General features: G+C 40.3%; 1 protein-coding gene and 2 pseudogenes across 1 annotated transcript; all 3 read right to left on the reverse strand.

Annotated features, from left to right (window-relative positions):
* Positions 1-1534: 1534 nt before the first annotated feature.
* Positions 1535-2676, reverse strand: LOC101355244 (olfactory receptor 5A1-like; annotated as a pseudogene).
* A 3521-nt stretch (positions 2677-6197) lies between these two features.
* On the reverse strand, positions 6198-7169 carry LOC101345846 (olfactory receptor 4D11-like). The gene has a single exon (XM_004389339.1). The coding sequence runs from the start codon at positions 7167-7169 to the stop codon at positions 6198-6200; it is 972 nt and encodes a 323-aa protein (XP_004389396.1).
* A 3386-nt stretch (positions 7170-10555) lies between these two features.
* LOC101346102 (olfactory receptor 4D6-like) lies at positions 10556-13776 on the reverse strand (annotated as a pseudogene).
* Between the last annotated feature and the right edge of the window lie 5316 nt (positions 13777-19092).

Consider the following 19092-nt stretch of genomic DNA (forward strand, 5'->3'; position numbering starts at 1 on the left):
GATGATACACCAAATCAGCCTCAATGACAACAGGTAGAATTACCTGGTGGAAACAAGGAGATGAATTCTTACCTGTATTGGTGGTGATTTCTTGTTACTTTCTAACACTCCTCTCCTCCTGCTACCTCTGCTTCCCTGAAGTAGCATAAGAACATAAACAAACACAAAAAAACTTACTTAAGATGATCTATTTCAGCCTTATCCTACGCTACCCCTTTTTGCCCCCATATTTACTTTCTGTTGCTACCTGTGTAACTTAATTAAATGTCTTCATGTACATGGAGAAAGAAGAATATCAAGAAATAAAAAACTTAAAAAAAACCCTCTGCTTAAAAACTTTGATTAGATTCGTTCAAAATTTATTCTAAAAAGTGAGGTTTTGTAAAATAAAGTTTGTATATTTTTTCATAAAATGATGTTACTCGAACTTTCTCTTTATTACCTTTTTTTAAATTCAGACTTCATTTTTTAGAACAGTTTTAGATTGACAAAATTAAGCAGCCCTCCTCCGCCCAGTTTCCACTGTTATTAACATCTTGCCTTGGTGTGGTACATTTGTTACAACTGATGAACACTCTTTGTGTGGAACATAATAAATTATGGATAACATTGTGAAGAATGGGAATCCCAGATGTTTGCTGATTTTTGTTGTTGAAAGTGGAGTGCAACGTTTGAGCAGAGCCTGGGCTCTGGGCCAGGTAGACCTGGGTCCATATCTGAGTTCTACCCCTTACTTCTTGTGTGACCCTGGACAAGTCAGTTTTCCTTGGTGATCCCTCGTTTCCTCATTAGTAACATAGGGATAGCACTGTGCATATTGTAGTATTTAATTGAATAACTTTTGTGCCTAGTACATATGAAGTGTCTAATATTTGTCTAGTTATTGTTATTATCCACCACTTGCCTGCCATTTTGTTGTACTGTGGTAGCTTGTGTGTTGCTATGATACTGAAAGCTATGTCACCCATATTTCAAATAGCAGCAGGGTCACCTATGGTCAACAGGTTTCAGAGGAGCTTCCAGACTAAGACACAGAGAAAGAAGAAAGGCCTGGCGATCTACTGCCAAAAATTAGCAAATGAAACCTTATGGACCACAACAGAATATTGTCTAATATAGTGCTGAAAGATGAGCTCCATTGGTTGGAAGACATTCAGAATACACAGTGGCCATGACATTGCAGCATATTAATCATCGTAAAGATGACACTGGAACAGGCAGTGACTGGTTCTGTTGTGCATGGTGTCTCCATGAGTTGTAGCCAACTGAATGGCAAATAGCAACAACCACATTTTTATTATAGGCTGTCCAGGAGAGGATTTTTTGCTGAAGAAATTCTTTTCCCATTTTAGCTATCCTTGGTGGGGTCGGTAGACAGGTGACCATAAGGAAAGGTGAAAAGAATCTGGCTGGAGGAGCCTCCATTTTCAAACATGAACATAGAATGTCCCCCTTGCCTAAGGCAGAGGTGGAGGTGGATGCCACGGATCATTTAGTCTCCAGCAATTGGGAGAGATATATTTTTACTTAAGACCTAGGAAAACACTTTCTTCTTCTCCAATACCTTCCACAGGGCATCTTTGGTTTCTTTATTTCTCAAACTGTAAATGAGAGTGTTCAGCATGGGGACCACTAGCGAATAGAATACAGATACCACCTTGTCCCTGCCAAGTGAGTTGCTGGAGCTGGGTTGCAGGTACATGAAAAAGGCTGTCCCAAACAACATAGTCACCATCATCAGCTGGGAGGCACAGGTGTTGAAAGCTTTCCATCAGCCTTCCACTTAGTGGATCTTCAAGACAGCAGACCCTATGTAACTGTAGGAGATAGAAAGGATGAGGAACGATGCCCCCGACAGAAACTACTATGAGGAAATTCACCACTTGACTGAAGAAAGTGTGAGAGCAAGAAAGTGCCAGGACTGGTGGGAGGTCGCAGAAGATATGGTTGACGACTTGGGTCCACAGAAGTGGAGCCAAAATATGGAGGTGGCCTGGATCAGGGAGCTCAGGAAGCCACCAATATATGCCCCAATGACCATTTGGGTAAAGATGCCCTGGGACAAGATTGTGGTGTATTGCAGGGGACTGGAGATGGCTGCATATAGGTCATATGCTGTAGCAGTCAGGAGGAAGCATTTGGTTAGAACCATGCTAACAAAGAAAAAAAAACGAGCAGCACAGCCCATGAATGATATGGTCTTCTGCTCCTGGAAGAAGTTGATGAGCATGTTGGGAGCCACTGTGGAAGAGTAGTGGGTTTCAATGAAGGACAAGTTGCTGAGTGAGAAGTACATGGGTGCGTGCAGATGGGTGTCACTTTTTTATGTTTTAAAAGTGGTTTCATATTTATTTAATTGTACTTTAGAGGTAGGTTTACAGAGCAAACTAATTTCTCATTAAACAGTTAATATACATATTGTTTTGTGACATTGGTTGCCAACCCCACGGCATGTCAACATTCTCCCCTTCTTGACCTTGGGTTCCCCATTACCTGCCTACTTGTATGATGGTTGTCACTTTTGTGCAGAAAATGAGCGCCAGATTCCAGGCCAGGGTTACGAGATAGATGCCCAGGAAGGTCACAGAAGTGGACCTGCAGTACTGGATGGTCTACGAATCTCAGGAGGATGAACATGGTCATTGATGAGCTGTTTCAGGCCTTGGCTATGGACATGTTTCTAACAGACCACAAGGACAAGATACAGACCTGGGATAATAATAATGATCCATGTCAACAAATAATTACAGGATGTATGGGGAGATGGCAGAAGATTACAGAGGGTTACAATTTTATGCAATGATTTTTTCTCTCCTCTTTCTGTCTTGTCTCTCTCTCTAAGAAGGCAATTTCTATTATTGTCGTAAATATTTAGGCGTTATAGTATAGTGGATATGCTCTGGAACTTAGAATTCAGACTTCTTAGGATCAACTTGCACCTTCACCCCTTACTAGCTATGCCATGTTGGGTGAGATACCTAACAATTCTAGACTTTAGTTTCCTTATCTTTAAAACGGGGTGACTCTACCTGCTTCACAGATTTGTTTTAAGGACTAAATAAGGCAAAGTGTGTACAGTGCCTGACACATACTAAGTGCCCAGTAAAAGGTAATATTAGGACAGTTTTGTGTGTGTCAGATGAGTCAGCTCATGCCATTAAATCACTATTCATGCACTTTATGCAAGTTTCAATACTGAAATGGGGGACCAATGGAGTCCATGGTATATTCAATACTCTACTGCAAAAGGGCTCTTTAAAGTATTAAAGAGCAAAGATGTCACTTTGAGGACTAAGGTGCACCTGATCCAAGCCATGGTATTTTCAATCGCCTTATATGCATGCAAAAGCTGGAAAATAAATAAGGAAGACAAAGGAAAAATTGATGCTTCTGGATTACAGTGTTGGTGAAGAATATTGACTGTCAGAAGAATGAACAAATCTGTCTTGGAAGAACTACAGCCAGAATGCTCCTTACAAGGGAGCATGGCAAGACTTTGTCTCAAGTACTTTGGACATGTTATCAGGAGGGGCTCATCCCTGGAGAAGGACATCCTGTTTCGTAAAGTAGAATGTCAGTGAAAATGAGAAAGACTCTCAAAGAAATGGATTGACACAGTGTCTACAATAATGGGCTCAAACATAGCAATGATTGTAAAGATGGCACAGGAGCAGACAGTGTCTCAATCTGTCATACATAAGGTCGCTATGGTGGGAACTGACTTGACAGCACCTAACAACACAGAAAATTTGAAAGATATTGCTAACTTATTTTGAGAAAATCCTGGAGTATGTATGTAGAATGGACTGTAAGAGTGTTATAAAGGACAGACTATAATATTTGATTGAGTTACATTTACTTATGTACTCTAGTTTTGGTATTTATTGTCTTAACGTGATCATGTAGGAGTGGCTGTAACAATTTGTTTATTGGATTAAACAGCAACATGCATTCAGTGAGGATAAGATGGCAGATCTTGCCTGCTACAATTCAGAGAAAGTAATTCAAAATCTTAGGGAGCTAGGAATGTTAAGGTGGGTTTGTCGTGTGTGTCCTACATACTAATCCCCCTCCCATCCTGTCTACATAGAGAGCTAACAGGAAAGGCATTGAGAAAGAACTCAGGGAAGGGAAAATCAGCATCTCTGAAAAGCAATCTGGTGGGATGACAGTGGGACATGCTGCCATTGAGAAAGCTTCCTGGTTTCATTGTGAAGTCAAGTATTCGTGCTGAACCTCCAGAGGCAGGGTGGACAAAATTAACATATTGGGCAGAAGGGATAAAGTGGCAATGATAATGTTATCTTTTTAAAAATGTTAAAGGCATAATTTAGATACAGTAAAATTTCCCTTTTCTGTGTAGTTCTGCAAATTTAGGCAAATGTATAGTCATGTTATTACCACCACAACGAAGTATAGAACAGTTTCATTACACCAAAATATTTCCCTGTGCCTATTTGTAGTTAATCCTTCATTCTACATCCAGCCCCTGGCATCCATTGATCTGTTTTCTGTATCTTTGAGGACTAAGGTGCACCTGACTCAAGCCATGGTATTTTTGATCACCTCATACGCGTTTGAAAGTTGGATGATAAAGAAGGAAGACGGAAGAAGAACTGACATATTTGAATTATGGTGTTGGTGAGGAATATTGAATATACCATGGATTGACTGAAAAATGAACAAATCTGTCTTGGAAGAAGTACAGACAGAATGCTCCTGGGCAGTGTTTTTTTTCTCTTGTAGGTACTGTTGTTAAAAGTTGGAATCAACTTGATGGCACTTAACAACAATAATAAGCGGTGAAGAAACATTACAACACATTTTACTAAGTACACATTGCTCTTAATTCAATAGAAAAAGATTCTCTGGAAATTCAACTTCTCAAATGTGAGAAATGTTGAACAATTTAGCAACAAAGTAAAGGATTCTGTATTAGAATCTGTATGTTAAAAGACTGTTGTTAAACTAGATGTTCCCATTATTGGAGGTGAAGGAAAACATTTTTATGGAAAATGGATTTTTAAATATACTACTTGTATTCAAGAGTACAGTTGTTATTAGCTGCCATCAAGTTTGTTCTAACTCATAGTGACCCTCTGCATAACGGAATGAAACACGGCCCAGTCCTTTCTTAACACTCTAATAGAGGAGAAATTTTTATGGATGAGCTTGTTTCAGATTCCATCAAATCCTGTACTAGGCAGCAGTAGTAAAATGTGCACTTAACTGAGAGATCTCTCAGCTCTAGTTTTCTCTCTGCCATTAATTATCTAGGAAACCTTTGATAAAACAGGAAACCTCTCTCAGTTTCTGCAAGGAAAATTCAGAGGCTTTTTTTTTTTTTTTTTTTAAAAAGAAAGAACCTGAATTTTCCCAGATTAGCAATGGAAAACAAATTTCCACATAGGGAGAGCTGGCTGGATATTTAGCCTTGACTCTTGGTCCCTGGAGATTATTTCAGTAATTCTTGCTTGGGCCACACACGGTATAGCTAAACTCAAGAACCAAATACCGAACCAGTTGCTATCTAGTTAGTTGATTCGAACTCATGACAACCCTGTGTGTTGAAGAACAAAACTGCACTCCATAGGATTTTGAAGGCTGTTATCTTTCGGAAGCAGATTACCAGGCCTTTTCTGAGGCACATCTGGGTGGGTTTAATCCACCAAACTTTTGGTCCCAGCCAGGGACTCTACAACTCAAGAACAGAGAGATCATATCTCCCAGTCTCCATTTCCATGCCAGTAAAAGGAGGTGTTTGAGCAATATAGACATTGAAAACCAAACACCAAATCCGTTGCCTTTGAGTTGATTCCAACTCAGATCTACCCTGTAGGACAGAGTAGCAATGTCCCATAGGGTGTACAAGGCTCTAAATGTTTACAGAAGTAAACTCCCACATCTTTCTCCCATAGAGCAGCTGGTGAATTCAAACTGCTGATCTTTTGGTTAGCAGCTGAGTCTTAACCACTGCACCACCAAGGCTCTTGACATAGACATTAGAGTCTCTACAATAGCTGACAATTTATGGACCTGAGGCTCTAGGTTGCCAACAATCTCACCAGGAGACAAGCCTGTATGGATGATTGTCTCAGGACAACCTTATTATAGGACTCTGTTGTGGAAAAAGGTGAAGCTTTGGTCTCAAGGTGGTGTAGAGATAGGGGCCTTCTACTGTGTTGTGAAAAATTTCTTCAGTTCTGATTCCCCAATCTGGACTTCATAGTGTCTATTTCTTTTTTGGAAGGTCCAAGTCTTCTCTTCAGTCTTCTCATGGCTGACTTCATCTCTTGGTTCCTTAGGGTGTAGACCATGGGGTTCAGGACAGGGCTGAAGACAGTGAAGGTGATGGAGACAGCTCTGTCCATGATGAAGGCAGTGAAGGGCCTGGCATAGACATAGATGCAGGGCACAAAATGCAGGGTCACCACAGTGATTTGGGCTGTACAGGTAGAGATGGCTTTCCTCCTGCCTTCCCCAGTATGAGACCTCAGCATCATCAAGATGACAGTATAGGACACCAGGATAAGGACAAACCAAAGGGTAGTGAGCAGACCATTGTTGGAAATCATCAGGAGCTCGAGAGCAAAGGTGTCTGTGCAGGAGAGTTTGAGGACCTGAGGAACATCACAGTAGAAGCCATCAACAACATTGGGTCCACAGAAGGGGAGTGGGAGCAACAGGGAAATTTGCACAATGGAGTGGACAAAGCCTCCCACCCAGGAGGCCACAATGAGTGCAGTGCATCGCCCCCTACTCATGATGGTCACGTAGCGCAGGGGCTTGGAGATGGCCATGTAACGATCAAATGCCATCAGAGACAGAGAAAAAACATCTGCTCCACCAACGAAGTGAAAGAAAAACATCTGTGTGATGCAACCATTGAAAGAAATGGTCTTTGTCCTTGAGAGAAGGTCTACTAGGATCTTTGGAGCTGTAATGGAGGAGAAGCAGATGTCCAAGGCAGAGAGGTTGCAGAGCAGGACGTACATGGGGATGTGAAGGCGAGACTCACAGGTAACAGTGACTATGATGGCAACATTTGCTAACACAGTTGTTACATAGACCATAGTTAAAAAGAAAAATAAAAGCAAGCTCAGTTCTTGAGTCTGAGTAAGTCCACAGAAAATAAATTCAGGCACCCTGGTATAATTTCCCAGGGCCATTGGATGGTTTCCTTTTCCATGCACACCTTTGAAGGAAATAATAACATTACTAAGACAATGAAATCAAGTAAAGGTTTATTTGTTTTATAGAAATTGTATGTGGAGAAATATGTTTTTTTGGTCACATATCTCATTCTTCATGAATGTGCTGTGTTACATGAAAAACTCACTTAGTCATTGATACAAGGAAAGGTTTGGACTAGATCACTAGTTTCCCCATTGTGGTCAGTGGGGGAGTGTGGGTTCTGTAGAGCTCAAACCTAGAGGTTTTTGAAGAAGAGAATGTAAGGGAGGTTTAATGAAAGGGTTTGTGAGTTCCATACAATTTGGTGAATCAGAGCAGCTCTGATTTTATTCACATCCACTTTATTTCTATGGCTTAAAAGGTTTGAAAACCACTGGAATAAATCAATCCTCAGATACCTTTCAGTAACAACATGAAATGAATCTATTTGAATAGCATATTATAGTTGTCAAAGCTGCAGAACACCTAAATGTAGTAAAATATCCTGAAGTTATCTGAGAAGTAGAAGGGAAAGTGTTATTATTCACGTTTTACCAATTCTGAAAATAAACTCAGTAAGGGTAAGTAATTTTCCAAGACCATACAGCAAATTAAAGGCAGAGAGGGTTTAAGACAAAATTCTCCTTCCTCTTAGCTCAGGGATCTTTCCACTATAGTGCACTGACTTCCAGTTTCAGTTACATAAATTCAAGAATAATATGCATAAGGCACCCTGTACAGAATTTTTATGGCACTTTCAGTATCTGGTTTCATCACCTCTTCCAATTCCTTTCTCCATGACAATTGAATTTTAGGCCACCGCCATTCTATTACCTTTCCGAAATCACAATTCTTCTGTTTAACTTTTTATTTTATTTCATGAGTACTCAGGAGTTAGGAGTACATGACGTACTTATTGCAAAGAAGATGCTGAGGATGGTGTTAGGAACAACTCTGTTTATGAAGAAGACAGCAAAGATCTAGATAGATCTCTGTCTCTGACTCTGTCTCTAGCCCCGTCTCCTGTCCTCATCCCCTTACCCATACGCATACCCATCTGTCTGTCTGTTTATCTATCTATCATCCATCCATCCATCTACCAACCCACCCATCCACCCTTCCTTCCTTCTTTCCTTCCATCCATCCATCCGTCTTTTTATCTATGGCTTGAAATGAAGGGCTCCACAGTGATGTAGTCAGTACATCATTTCCTCCTGGCTCCTTACTATAAAAGTTAAGCTGTGTCTGTTGAGAAAGGAAACGGGCCATTGTATAAAACACTCTCATGAGGATCCTACTTTCTTCTCTTCTCTTAATTTGTCCCCTCTTCTCTACCCTAAACCAAACCCTTATAATCTCTGCTTAGATTTTTGCACTCCTAATTGGTCTCTGTTAGGTCTAGTTTTTCTCTATTTCATCCTCTCTGCTATTTACAGAAGTATCTTTATCAGTCATAAAAGGGACTATGTTATTTATTTGTCTGAAACTTTTTATGGCTCCCTACTGCCTACAGAATAAAGGCTCTTTTATACAGAATAAACTTCTCTTATATCATCCAAGAATTTCCTATGTTTTGAACATTATACGGTGCCCTGTTTCCTTTGACCCCGTTTCAAAGGCTCAAACTTTATGCAGCTTCTTGCTGGTCCTCACCTCTGTATCTGCCTTCTTGCTGTTCCCTCTTCCTGCCATAGCCCCCTCCTTCTCAGAACCTCCTATCTCCCTTTATCGGCAAACACTGATTCTTCGACACTTAGGTCCAGGTTTCCTCCTTTATGGAAACTTTCCTGACCCCTCATCTAGATCCCTCCTTTGTGACTCCATCATATTTGCGTGGACTTCTCTTCTGGCACCTGTGACAGTTTATCACACCTATTTTTTTATATGTCTGTGTCATCTTAGTTCAGTATAATTTCCCTATGAAACCTGAAGTTCAACTTGTCTGCTCAGTGTTTTGTTCATCCTAATATTGTCAAAGCCTTTTCTGGCACTTAAAACAAAAAACCAAACCTGTTGCCGTCAAGTGGATTCCGACTCATAGTGACCCTATAGGACAGAGTAGAACTCCCCCATAGGGTTTCCAAGGAGCGACTGGTGGATTCAAACTACTGACCTTTTGGTTAGCAGCTGAGCTTTTAACCACTTCTCCACCAGGGCTCCTTTCTGGCACTTAATATATGCTTAAAAAGTGTTTTTTGAATTAACAAATCAGTGTAGCTGGCCTATCTATGTTGACAGTGAATGTGGGTGAATGAGAGGGATCACTATGAACACAGGCTAAGAAACTCTTTTGCTAATATCTTTGACTTGGCCTCAGTGATGCCAGTTAGAGATTTGTTTTCTTATCCAGCCTATAAAATGACACTGTGACCTTGAGAAGCTCATTTACCTTCTCTCTGCCTCAGATCCTCAGTGTGAAATGTGGAGGGGCAGCCTAGTGTGATGTAGTGGGGACAATGCCAAGAGCTTTGGAGTGGTGCACACCTGGGTTGGAATTCTGCCTATTCCTCCTTTGTCACCTAGAGAAAGTCCTTTAATTTCCTTCAGTTTCCTCTTCTTTAAACTGGCAACCATAACATTTATTTGATTGTGTAATGTAAAAAGTAAACGTGATAATGTTTGTGAAGTGCCCAGCCCATAGTAGGCATTCAACAAACTTGGTTCCTTTCCCATTGCACTGAAAACAGCTCCTTTTCCATCTGTCTTTCCTATAAAAAAGGGTTATTTATGAAGACACTTGTAAAATATAAGATGCTATTTAAAAAAAGGAGAGCTTCTCTTTGAACAAGCTTGCTTATGTTTGCTTCAGTGAACTTGTGTTAATTGACCAAATGGACCAGAGACTTTGAGGCTGGGTCAGTGGTTTCAAGAATAAGGCTAGATCTGGATCAAAGGGGAAGGATATCTGGTGAGTCATGCACAATGGGAAAGTATGGTGCTGACTTTGAAACCTCCATGTTTTCTGAGGAAATGTGGAGTTAAAAACATGCTTTTTGAGTATCCTTTGATTTTGGAGAAAGGGGCTCCATGAATTTCTGGAAAAACCCTAAGCTGGAACAAAATCTGCTCCTTACATACAACTCAAGTGTTCTGTCAAGCATAGACTGCCTTCTCTTTACCATGTTGACCCTGTTTCTGTGGCTGCCTCTTTTTTTATTAAGACTTCCCAATTCCTAATATTTAACATCCACTTCTTTATTTTCTTTCAGTGAGGTTTTCATCTACTTTTGCAGTATCTTATTGCTTGGTACATTTTTCATGCTCATTATATTTCATTCATGCATAATTCACGATGTCTCACATACTGACAGTCCAAAGTACTTACCCGAACTATTTAATGTCCAACCATGAATTTACACCATCTGAGACTGGAACCTGAGCCTCAGTGTGTGAATGGTGGGGAAACATTGAGTTTGCAGGTGAAGTCCTTCTGAAGTTTGGTTATTCCAGGCTTCAATGTCTTCTCTTCAACCCTTACATTAGAAAAGACCAGACTCAAAGAGTCACACCATCATGGTTCTTTTGCCTGTCCCAAAGTGTTCCATGTGCAGTAGTCCCTCAGGTCCAAGTCTATTTTAAGAATTAGCAAAGGGCATTTTATTGGATGTGACTGAATGGACATTTTGCTAGTAGTGTTGGAGTTCCAGTGGGAGTTATTAAACAGTCGCTAAGTTATTCTACGCAAGTTCTCTCTCTCTTTCTCATGCACAGAGAAAGACACCCATTTTTCTTCTTTCCAAATTCTTCAAAACCACAGAGGACACAAATCCATTAATTCTGTGGTTCTTTGAGTTTTGGGGAAATTGCTCTATCGAAACACTTAATGTCATTTGATTATGCATTCTCAATGAGGGCAAAATTTCCCTTAAGGGGACAAAAATTGTTTCTTGGGATGAGGTGAAAAGAATTTAGATATTATAATGGTTTGTAGCTCTTCAAAGGACCACAGTACACCAATAGATGTACAGTATACCTGTGATATTAAAATTTTATGGTGGAGCGATTAGGAAAAAAAATCTAAAAAGGATCTTTGAAGTGGGGGACGATAATTTAAGAAGGTTGAGGAACACTGCCCTATGATGAAGAGTCTTGACCCAATGTCTCTGTCTTGTAGGACACAGAGAAGCTCATAGAGGTGTGATACCTCCTGAGACCCTCTTAGCCAAATATAAATACAACACAACAATTTGACGCAATTTGACATCTTGCAAAACACTGTTCAGTGTGTTACCATTTCCTGGGCTTCCTTACTCCTTTGGCTAATTTTTAATTTTTTAAATTTATTATAGGTGAAAGAATATAGAGACCTTTAAAAATATGATATTAAAAAAAATGTAAAGATATTGGTGTGTAGCATATTAATATTTTATTTTTATTGTGCTTTAAGTGAAAGTTTACATGAAAATTTTCTCATTCAAAAATTTTTACACAAATTTTTTTGTGACATCGGTTGCAATCCCTGTAATGTGACAGCACTCTCCCCCTTTTCGCGCTGTGTTGCCTGTGTCCTTTCACCTAGTTTCCCTGTCCCTTCCTGCCTTCTTGCCTCATTTTGGGCAGGAGTTGCTTATTTGGTCTTGTAGGTATTTGGTTGATCTAAAAAACACCTTCCTTATTGTTATTGTTTGTTTTATAGGTCTGTCTAATCTTTGAAAAGTGGGCTTCGGGAATGGCTTCAGTTTTGAGTTAGCAGGGTGTCCAGGACCACAGTCTTGGAGGTTCCTCCAGTCTCTATCAGACCAATAAATCTGATTTTTTTTGTATTTGAATTTTGTTCTATATTTTTTCCAACTCTATCCTGGATTCTCTATTGTGATCCCTGTCAGAACAGTCAGTCATGGTAGCCGGGCACCATCTAATTCTTCTGAGCTCAGGCTGGCAGAGGTCTTGGTTAATTTTTGAATGGTACTGATGGCTGATTGGTGGAATTTGAGGTGAACATAGAGAGAGAAGGGAGCTTGATTGTCCCTATATATCCATGCTCTTGGAATCCTTTCTTTGGGAGAGGGGTAGATTCCAACACGGTCCCCTTGGCTATTACTAAATGATCCTGAGTCAGTTGCATTTTTATTTTCTCTCCTGGTACATAAAATACGCCTTGAGTGTTTGAAAAGGTGTCTCTTTTGTAGTTTTTTTGTCAGCTACAGTGACTCTTCTTGAATTATCTGTTCATGCTATATAATTTTGCCCCAGCTATAATACACAATAACAACAACATAAAAGCATTGAGAGTGAGATGAAAAGAAGGAAGAAAAGGGAAGAATGAAGCTCAGCTTAACATAAAATAAATGGTCATGGTGAATTTTGTGCAGATGAGTCCCTAAACTATTCAAGCAGTTTTGAGACTAATTTTAGTAGGAAAATCAGTAGAATGGATGTGAAAATTGGAAATTCTTGTCCATGAATAGATTTGTCCATGTATATATCTGGCTTAACAGAACTTAAAATATGCCTTGCCTTTTCACTGCTTGGTGAAATATACTCAAGATTCTGGACTCAAAATATAAAATTAATAAGAGATTTTAATAATAAACTGGAAATAGCAGAGTCATCTGAGAGAGCATATATATAAATAAATACATCTATATGTCACTTTGAAGACTAAATTGTGCCTGACCCAAGCCATGATATTTTCAATTGCCTCATATGTATGTGAAAGCTGGGCAATGAATAAGGAAGGCTGAAGAAGAATTGATGTGTAGATAATGGGGTTCAGCATGGACGTGATGACCGTGTTATTGATAGATATGATTGTGCCCATGGGCAGCTTAATGAAGGGTCAAAGGAGATGAAAACATATGGTACAAAGTGGAGAGTCACCACTAGGATGTGGGAAGTACAGGTGGAGAGGGCCTTGCTCTGTCCCTTGTCACAGTGGGATTGCGCCATCACCAGAATAACGGTGTCGGAACCCAGGAGCAGGAGGAACCACAGCAGGGTCACTGGTCCATTGTTAGAGATGAGAAGCTCCAGGGCAAAGGAGTCAGTGCAGGTCAGTTTTACTACCTGGGCACTTCACAGTAGGAGGCATCCATAATGTTGGGGCCACAGAAGAGGAGTGGAAGCATGAGAATTATCTGGACAATTGAATACAGACTGCCCCCCATCCAGAAAGCCACCACCAAAGTCACCCATACCTCTCTCCTCATAATGGTCACATAGTAGAGGGGTTTGGAAATTGCAAGGTATCTGTCATAGGCCATTATGGAGAGGAAAAAAATATCTGCCCCACCAGCAAAATGAAAGAAAAAGATCTGTGCCATGCAGCCATTGTAGGATATGGTCTTTTTCTTTAAAAGATCCACCAGGAACTTAGGGACAGTGATGGATGAAAACACAACGTCCAGGGCTGATAATGTTCCTCAAGAGAAAGTACATAAGAGTGTGGAGGTGGGACTCACAGGTGACGGCGACCACAATAAAGAGGTTGCTCAACATGGTTGTTATGTACACAACAAGGAAGAGCATAAACAAGAAACACTACAGCTCTTGAAAGGGAGTGACTTCCAGGAAGACAAACTCCTTCACATTGGTGTGGTTGTCCAGGTCGTCAGTGGGGAAGACCCTCTTCCAATTCTGCCTTGGGAGAAGAGACTTTACCATTAGGAGTATGGTATTATGAGGTAGCAACATCATTTATTATACACCCACTCCTGTCCTCACTTATGGACATGGTTAGGTTCCAAAGACCAGGTGCTTATGTGAAAACTGGCATTATGTGAAAGTGGAGGATGATCACATCAGATCATAAAGTGGAGAATGATCATATCATTACATAACTGCCAAATAACATCATTATATAACTGCAAAATTTCATCATTACATAACTGCCAAATTACATCATTACATAACCACCAAAGCACTGAGATCATGGCCCAGCCAAGGTGACAAATAAACTTAACTCTCACAACCAGTGTAAATCTCGCCTTGCACTTCAGCGTTTGTTACTGCCAGATGTACGTCATTAATGTGCAAAATACACAGATAGTAAATTTTTTGCCATTGTTGTAAATGCAAAATATAGGATAACGAGATAGTCAATAAGTGAGGAGTAGGTGTATATTCTTATAAGGCTTTCTGGGCATCCAGATTATCATGACAACTCAGAAAAACTGGGCTAGATTTTTTCTTTTGTGTATTGGAAATTCTTTATTCTGACAATTCTTCCTACTGGAAATACCTTGGGTTGGCAGGAAGGACCATCACACTCAAGGATTTCATGTCCTTATTCTGACTAGAGAGAGATGGATGAACTGTGGTCTGTTTTGACAATGATTTACCTTTTGTCCTGTAGGAATAACTTCTTCACATGTCTACAAAGCTTCAAACTTTACCAAAGGCTTTATCTACAACATCTCATCCTTGTGTTGATCCTCATGATATCTCTGTTGTGTCTACATAGTGGTTATGTTTATTTTTATTTTATATATGGGGAAAAACAAGTTTAGAGCTGCTAATGACTTGCCTACAGCTGCATAATTGCAGGATTAATTAATTAGTAATAAATTAAGAATTTGAAAACAAATCAGTCCTAACACCAGAGGTCTTTCCACTGTACCACTCTGCCAGATGAGAAAGCCATAGGGGCTTACTTTGACCATGTAGTAGTTTATTGGAATTATAATGAATAAGTAGTGATGGTTCAGGTTGTGCATCAACTTGGCTGGGCCATGATTCTCAGTGGTTTGATAGTCATATGATGACGTGCTCACTTTCATGATAAGATTTAATACTATGTGATCACCTCCATGACGGAATCTGCTGTGAGTAGCCAATCAGTTGAAAGGGTGTTTCCTTGGGCGTGTGGTCTGCGTTGAATATAAGAGGATATTCTGGCAAGGCTTGTGGTCTTTTGTTTGTTCTGGATCCTGCAGATGGCTCCTTTTCATCTGACCTCTGGTTCTTGAGATTTGAGCTAGCAGCTTCCCTGCATCTTGCCTGTCAATCTTTGGAATTTGTTGATCTTCACAGCCTGTGAAAAATAGTCCTGTTCTCCTACCTGCCAATCTTGGGTTTGCCAGCCCCTGTGGCTGCTTGCATCCAGAAAAGCCTCTATCCTGACCCACGGACTTGAGACTTTTCAGCCTCTACAACCGCTTGAGCCATTTCCTTGATATAAATCTCTCTCTATATATATTTATACGCTTTACTGGTTTTGCTTCTCTAGAGAACCCAGCCTAAGACAGTAAGGCCTAAATAAACAATCTGGATAGCCCAAGTGGTTGGAAATTCAAACCCACCCAGTGGTTCAGCAGAAGAAAGTCCTGGCAAACTGCTTCCATAAAGATTATAGCCTAGAAGATCCTATGGAGCAGTTCTAATCTGTAACACGAGAGGCAACCTTGAGTTGGCATTGACTCTACAGCAATGGGTTTGTTATTTTGGTTTTGATAAAGCCGAAATAGTTATTTAAGTAGCCTGACTACTTCATCTTCACCTCCTCCCTTAAAGGAAGAGAAGAACAAGGTCCCCAGAAGCACTTCTGGGAATTCTGGAAAAGGGCCCTGGACAAGGAGTTTAGGAAGGCTACTTCAAGGAGCTCCCAGCAGGAGACAGAGCACCCTGTTTTTATTTCTTCTCTTTCTCTCCCTTCCTTCTTTTCTTTTCTCACACCCACCTAGCCTGGTGCACCATCCCTGCCACTTCTTGACAGGCCATGCCACACCACTTGGCTAGACAGCCACAAGCATATAGAGACTCACCCCTAACTGCTGACTCCCACAATGCCCCAATTTTATTTACTTTTTTTTCTTCATTTTTTGCTTCTTGTTTCTCTCTCTTCTTTCTCTCTTCCACTTAGCTCTGCACATCACATCCTCTCCTTTTCTCCTGCCTATCTGCACCATGTGTTAAATGCCATGGCATGAGTAGTACCAACACAGACCCCCTGGAATCTTGGATCCCCTCCTGCATTTCCTCCTGGCCCCACATGCCAGCCCCAGTTTGTGCCACAAATGACTGATCCCTACCCTTCCCCAACTCTGGACCTGCCCTGCTGCACCACAGTTGAGCCACCAGCCCTGCTTATCTGGGCAAGGTAGTGAGAAGTATTGTGCCCACAGATGAGCAAGCAACAAAACATGCCCAGCATTCTCACCCAGACATAACTAAATACAACAAAAAAGCAGGAAGAAACAAACAAACCTATGATCAGTTAATGAAGAAAATAATTCCTGAATGTCCTGGAGAGAGCAGACAATATCAAAACTTATAAAAGAAAAGGACAGGATGGCTCCAGTAAGTGACCCAAATAAAACACCAGGTGGCCCTCTGGTAGAAGAAAAGTCACGGAAATACCTGATGGGGGATTCAAAAGTCTAATATTCAACCTTGTCAGAGAGATTAGGAAAGAGATGACAGAAAACACAGACAAAACTAAGAAAAAATAGATAATATTATGGAAAATACAGATAAAATCAGGGAAAACACAGACAAAGCAATGAAAGAATTCAGAAAAATAATACAGGAACAAAATATCAAAATAAATAAGCAATTAGAAATCACACAAAAACTTCAATTAGAAATCCAACCTCTGCTCCCTCGGCTTTAGATGCACCATTCTCCTAGTCCATCAGAGTGACAACTCCACCCTTAGAAACACCAGAGGTCATGGTTCCACCCTTTGAAATCCCAGAGGTCCTGGCCATACCTTTTGAGACTGAGGCATCTTGGCTTCTTGTGTTCCTTGTCTCTTCAGCTTCTGCTTCCTGTGGCGTCTTGGCCTGTTGGGCCTCAAGCCCACATCTACCCTGCTGGGGCAAGTGTTTCAAAGCTCTGTAGCTCCACCAGTAAATACCCAGAGGCACCCCACTTTGCCAGAAATCCTCCTGTGCACAGGCACTCAGCTCTCTTACTCCATGGGTCGGCTCCAGTGACAACTCTCACTGGTCTCCTGGTTCTCCTGCTGCTGTTTCTCTGCCACTGTTGCTTCTCTGTTGTTGCTGGGCCTCTGATGCTGCCACTCCTCTATGCATTCACAGTTTCAAAACTGCTTCCACATTTTAGGTATCTGATAGAGCAGCACCCCACTCCCAGTACCAAATTCTGTCTTAGTTGTCTAGTGCTGCTATAACAGAAATACCACAAGTAGATGACTTTAACAAAGAGAAATTTATTCTCTCACAGTCTAGCAGGCTACAAGTCCAAATTCAGGGCATCAGCTCCAGGAGAAGGCTTTCTCTGTCACCTCTGGGAGGAAGGTCCTCGTGATTTATCAGTCTTCCCTTGGTCTGGGAGAATCTCAGTGAAGGAACCTCAGGTCCAAAGGACATGCTGTGCTCCTGGTACTGCTTTCTTGGTGGTATGAGGTTCCCACATGTCTCTGCTCCCTTTTCTTTTTTATATCTCAAAAGAGATTGGCTTAAAACACTAGCCAATCTTGTAGACCTCATCAGCATAACTGCCGCTAATCAATCTTAATACATCATAGTGATAGAGTTTACCACACATAAGGAAATCACATCAGATTACACAATGGTAGACAATCATACAATACTGGGAATCGTGACCTAGCCAAATTGATACACGCATTTTTTGAGGGAGTAATTCAATCCATGACAGATAAACCACAAGATTTCAGAAATGGACAATGCAATAGTAGGTTTTAGGAGAAAATTTGAAACAGTGGAAGACAGGATCAGTGAAATTGAAGACAAATCCTTGGGTAAAACTTTGAGGAATCAGAGAAAAGAGTGAAGAAATCTGATAACTATGTAGGATACAATCAAGAGCAAAAATTTGTGCATGATTGGAGTTCCAAAGCAGAGGGGTAAAGTGGAAAACACAAAGAGGATCATTGAAGATTTGCTGACAAAATTTTCCATAACATCATGAAAAGATGACCATCCAAGAACCTCAATGAACCCCATATTGGATAGACCCCAAGAGAAATTCACTGTGACAAATCATAATCATGCTTGCCAAAACCAAACACAAAAAAGGATCCTGAGAGCAGCTCAAGAAAAATGTAAAGTCACATACTAAGGGGAAACAATAAGACTAAGCTCTGATTACTCAGCAGAAACCATGCAGGCAAGAAGGCAATGGGATGACAAATATAAAACCTTGAAAGAAAAAACCTGCCAACCAAGTATAATATATCCTGCAAAACTCTCACTCAGATATGATGGTAAAATTAGTACATTTTCAGATAAAGAGAAATTAAGGGAATATGTAAAAACCTAATCAAACTTATAAGAATTATTAAAGGGAGTCCTTTGGTTAGAGAATAAACAACATCAGATAACAACCTGAATGTAGGACACAGGACAGGATAAGCTTGATACCAACCTAAGTAATGAACTCTCAAGGATAAAACAAAACTAAAAGATTAAAACATGGAACCAGAGACGTCAATCTGCAAATGACAACACTGTCAGAAAATGAAAGGGGGAATAAATGGTGTAGTTATCAAAATTTCAAATGGAGGGAAGTCAAGGTGATATTAAGTAGTAAAAGACTGGTTCAAACTTAGGAAGATAGGGGTAAATTTCAAGGTAACTCCAAAAATGTTAACATCTACTCATCAAAATAAAGAAGAAAAACATAAGGGCATAGTAAAAACAAAACCTACAAAAACAAAAGAAATGAAAAAAAAAATCCACAAACAAATGGAATTCAGCACAGGAGAGTAAGAGGAACAAAGAAAACGTCAGCGCTACACACACAAAAAAGGTGCTTCAAAATGACAGCAATAAACTCACACCTATTGATAATTTCACTGAATGTAAATGGCTTCAATACACTTGTAAAGAGACAGAGTGACAGAATGGATAAAAAAAAAAAAAATGACTCATCAACATGCTGTCTCCAAGAGACCTGCCTTAGAAACAGAGACATTAAAATGTTAAAAGCCAAAGGATGGAAAAATATATTAAGCAAACAGCAACCAAAAAAGAATAGGAGTGGCAACACTAACCT

Source organism: Trichechus manatus, unplaced genomic scaffold, assembly GCF_000243295.1.
Source record: "Trichechus manatus latirostris isolate Lorelei unplaced genomic scaffold, TriManLat1.0 scaffold00240, whole genome shotgun sequence".
Taxonomy (NCBI): Eukaryota; Metazoa; Chordata; class Mammalia; order Sirenia; family Trichechidae; genus Trichechus; species Trichechus manatus.

Excerpts from the sequence above, each read along its gene's own strand:
- LOC101345846 (XM_004389339.1), bottom strand. The coding sequence starts at position 7,169 with ATGGCCCTGGGAAATTATACCAGGGTGCCTGAATTTATTTTCTGTGGA.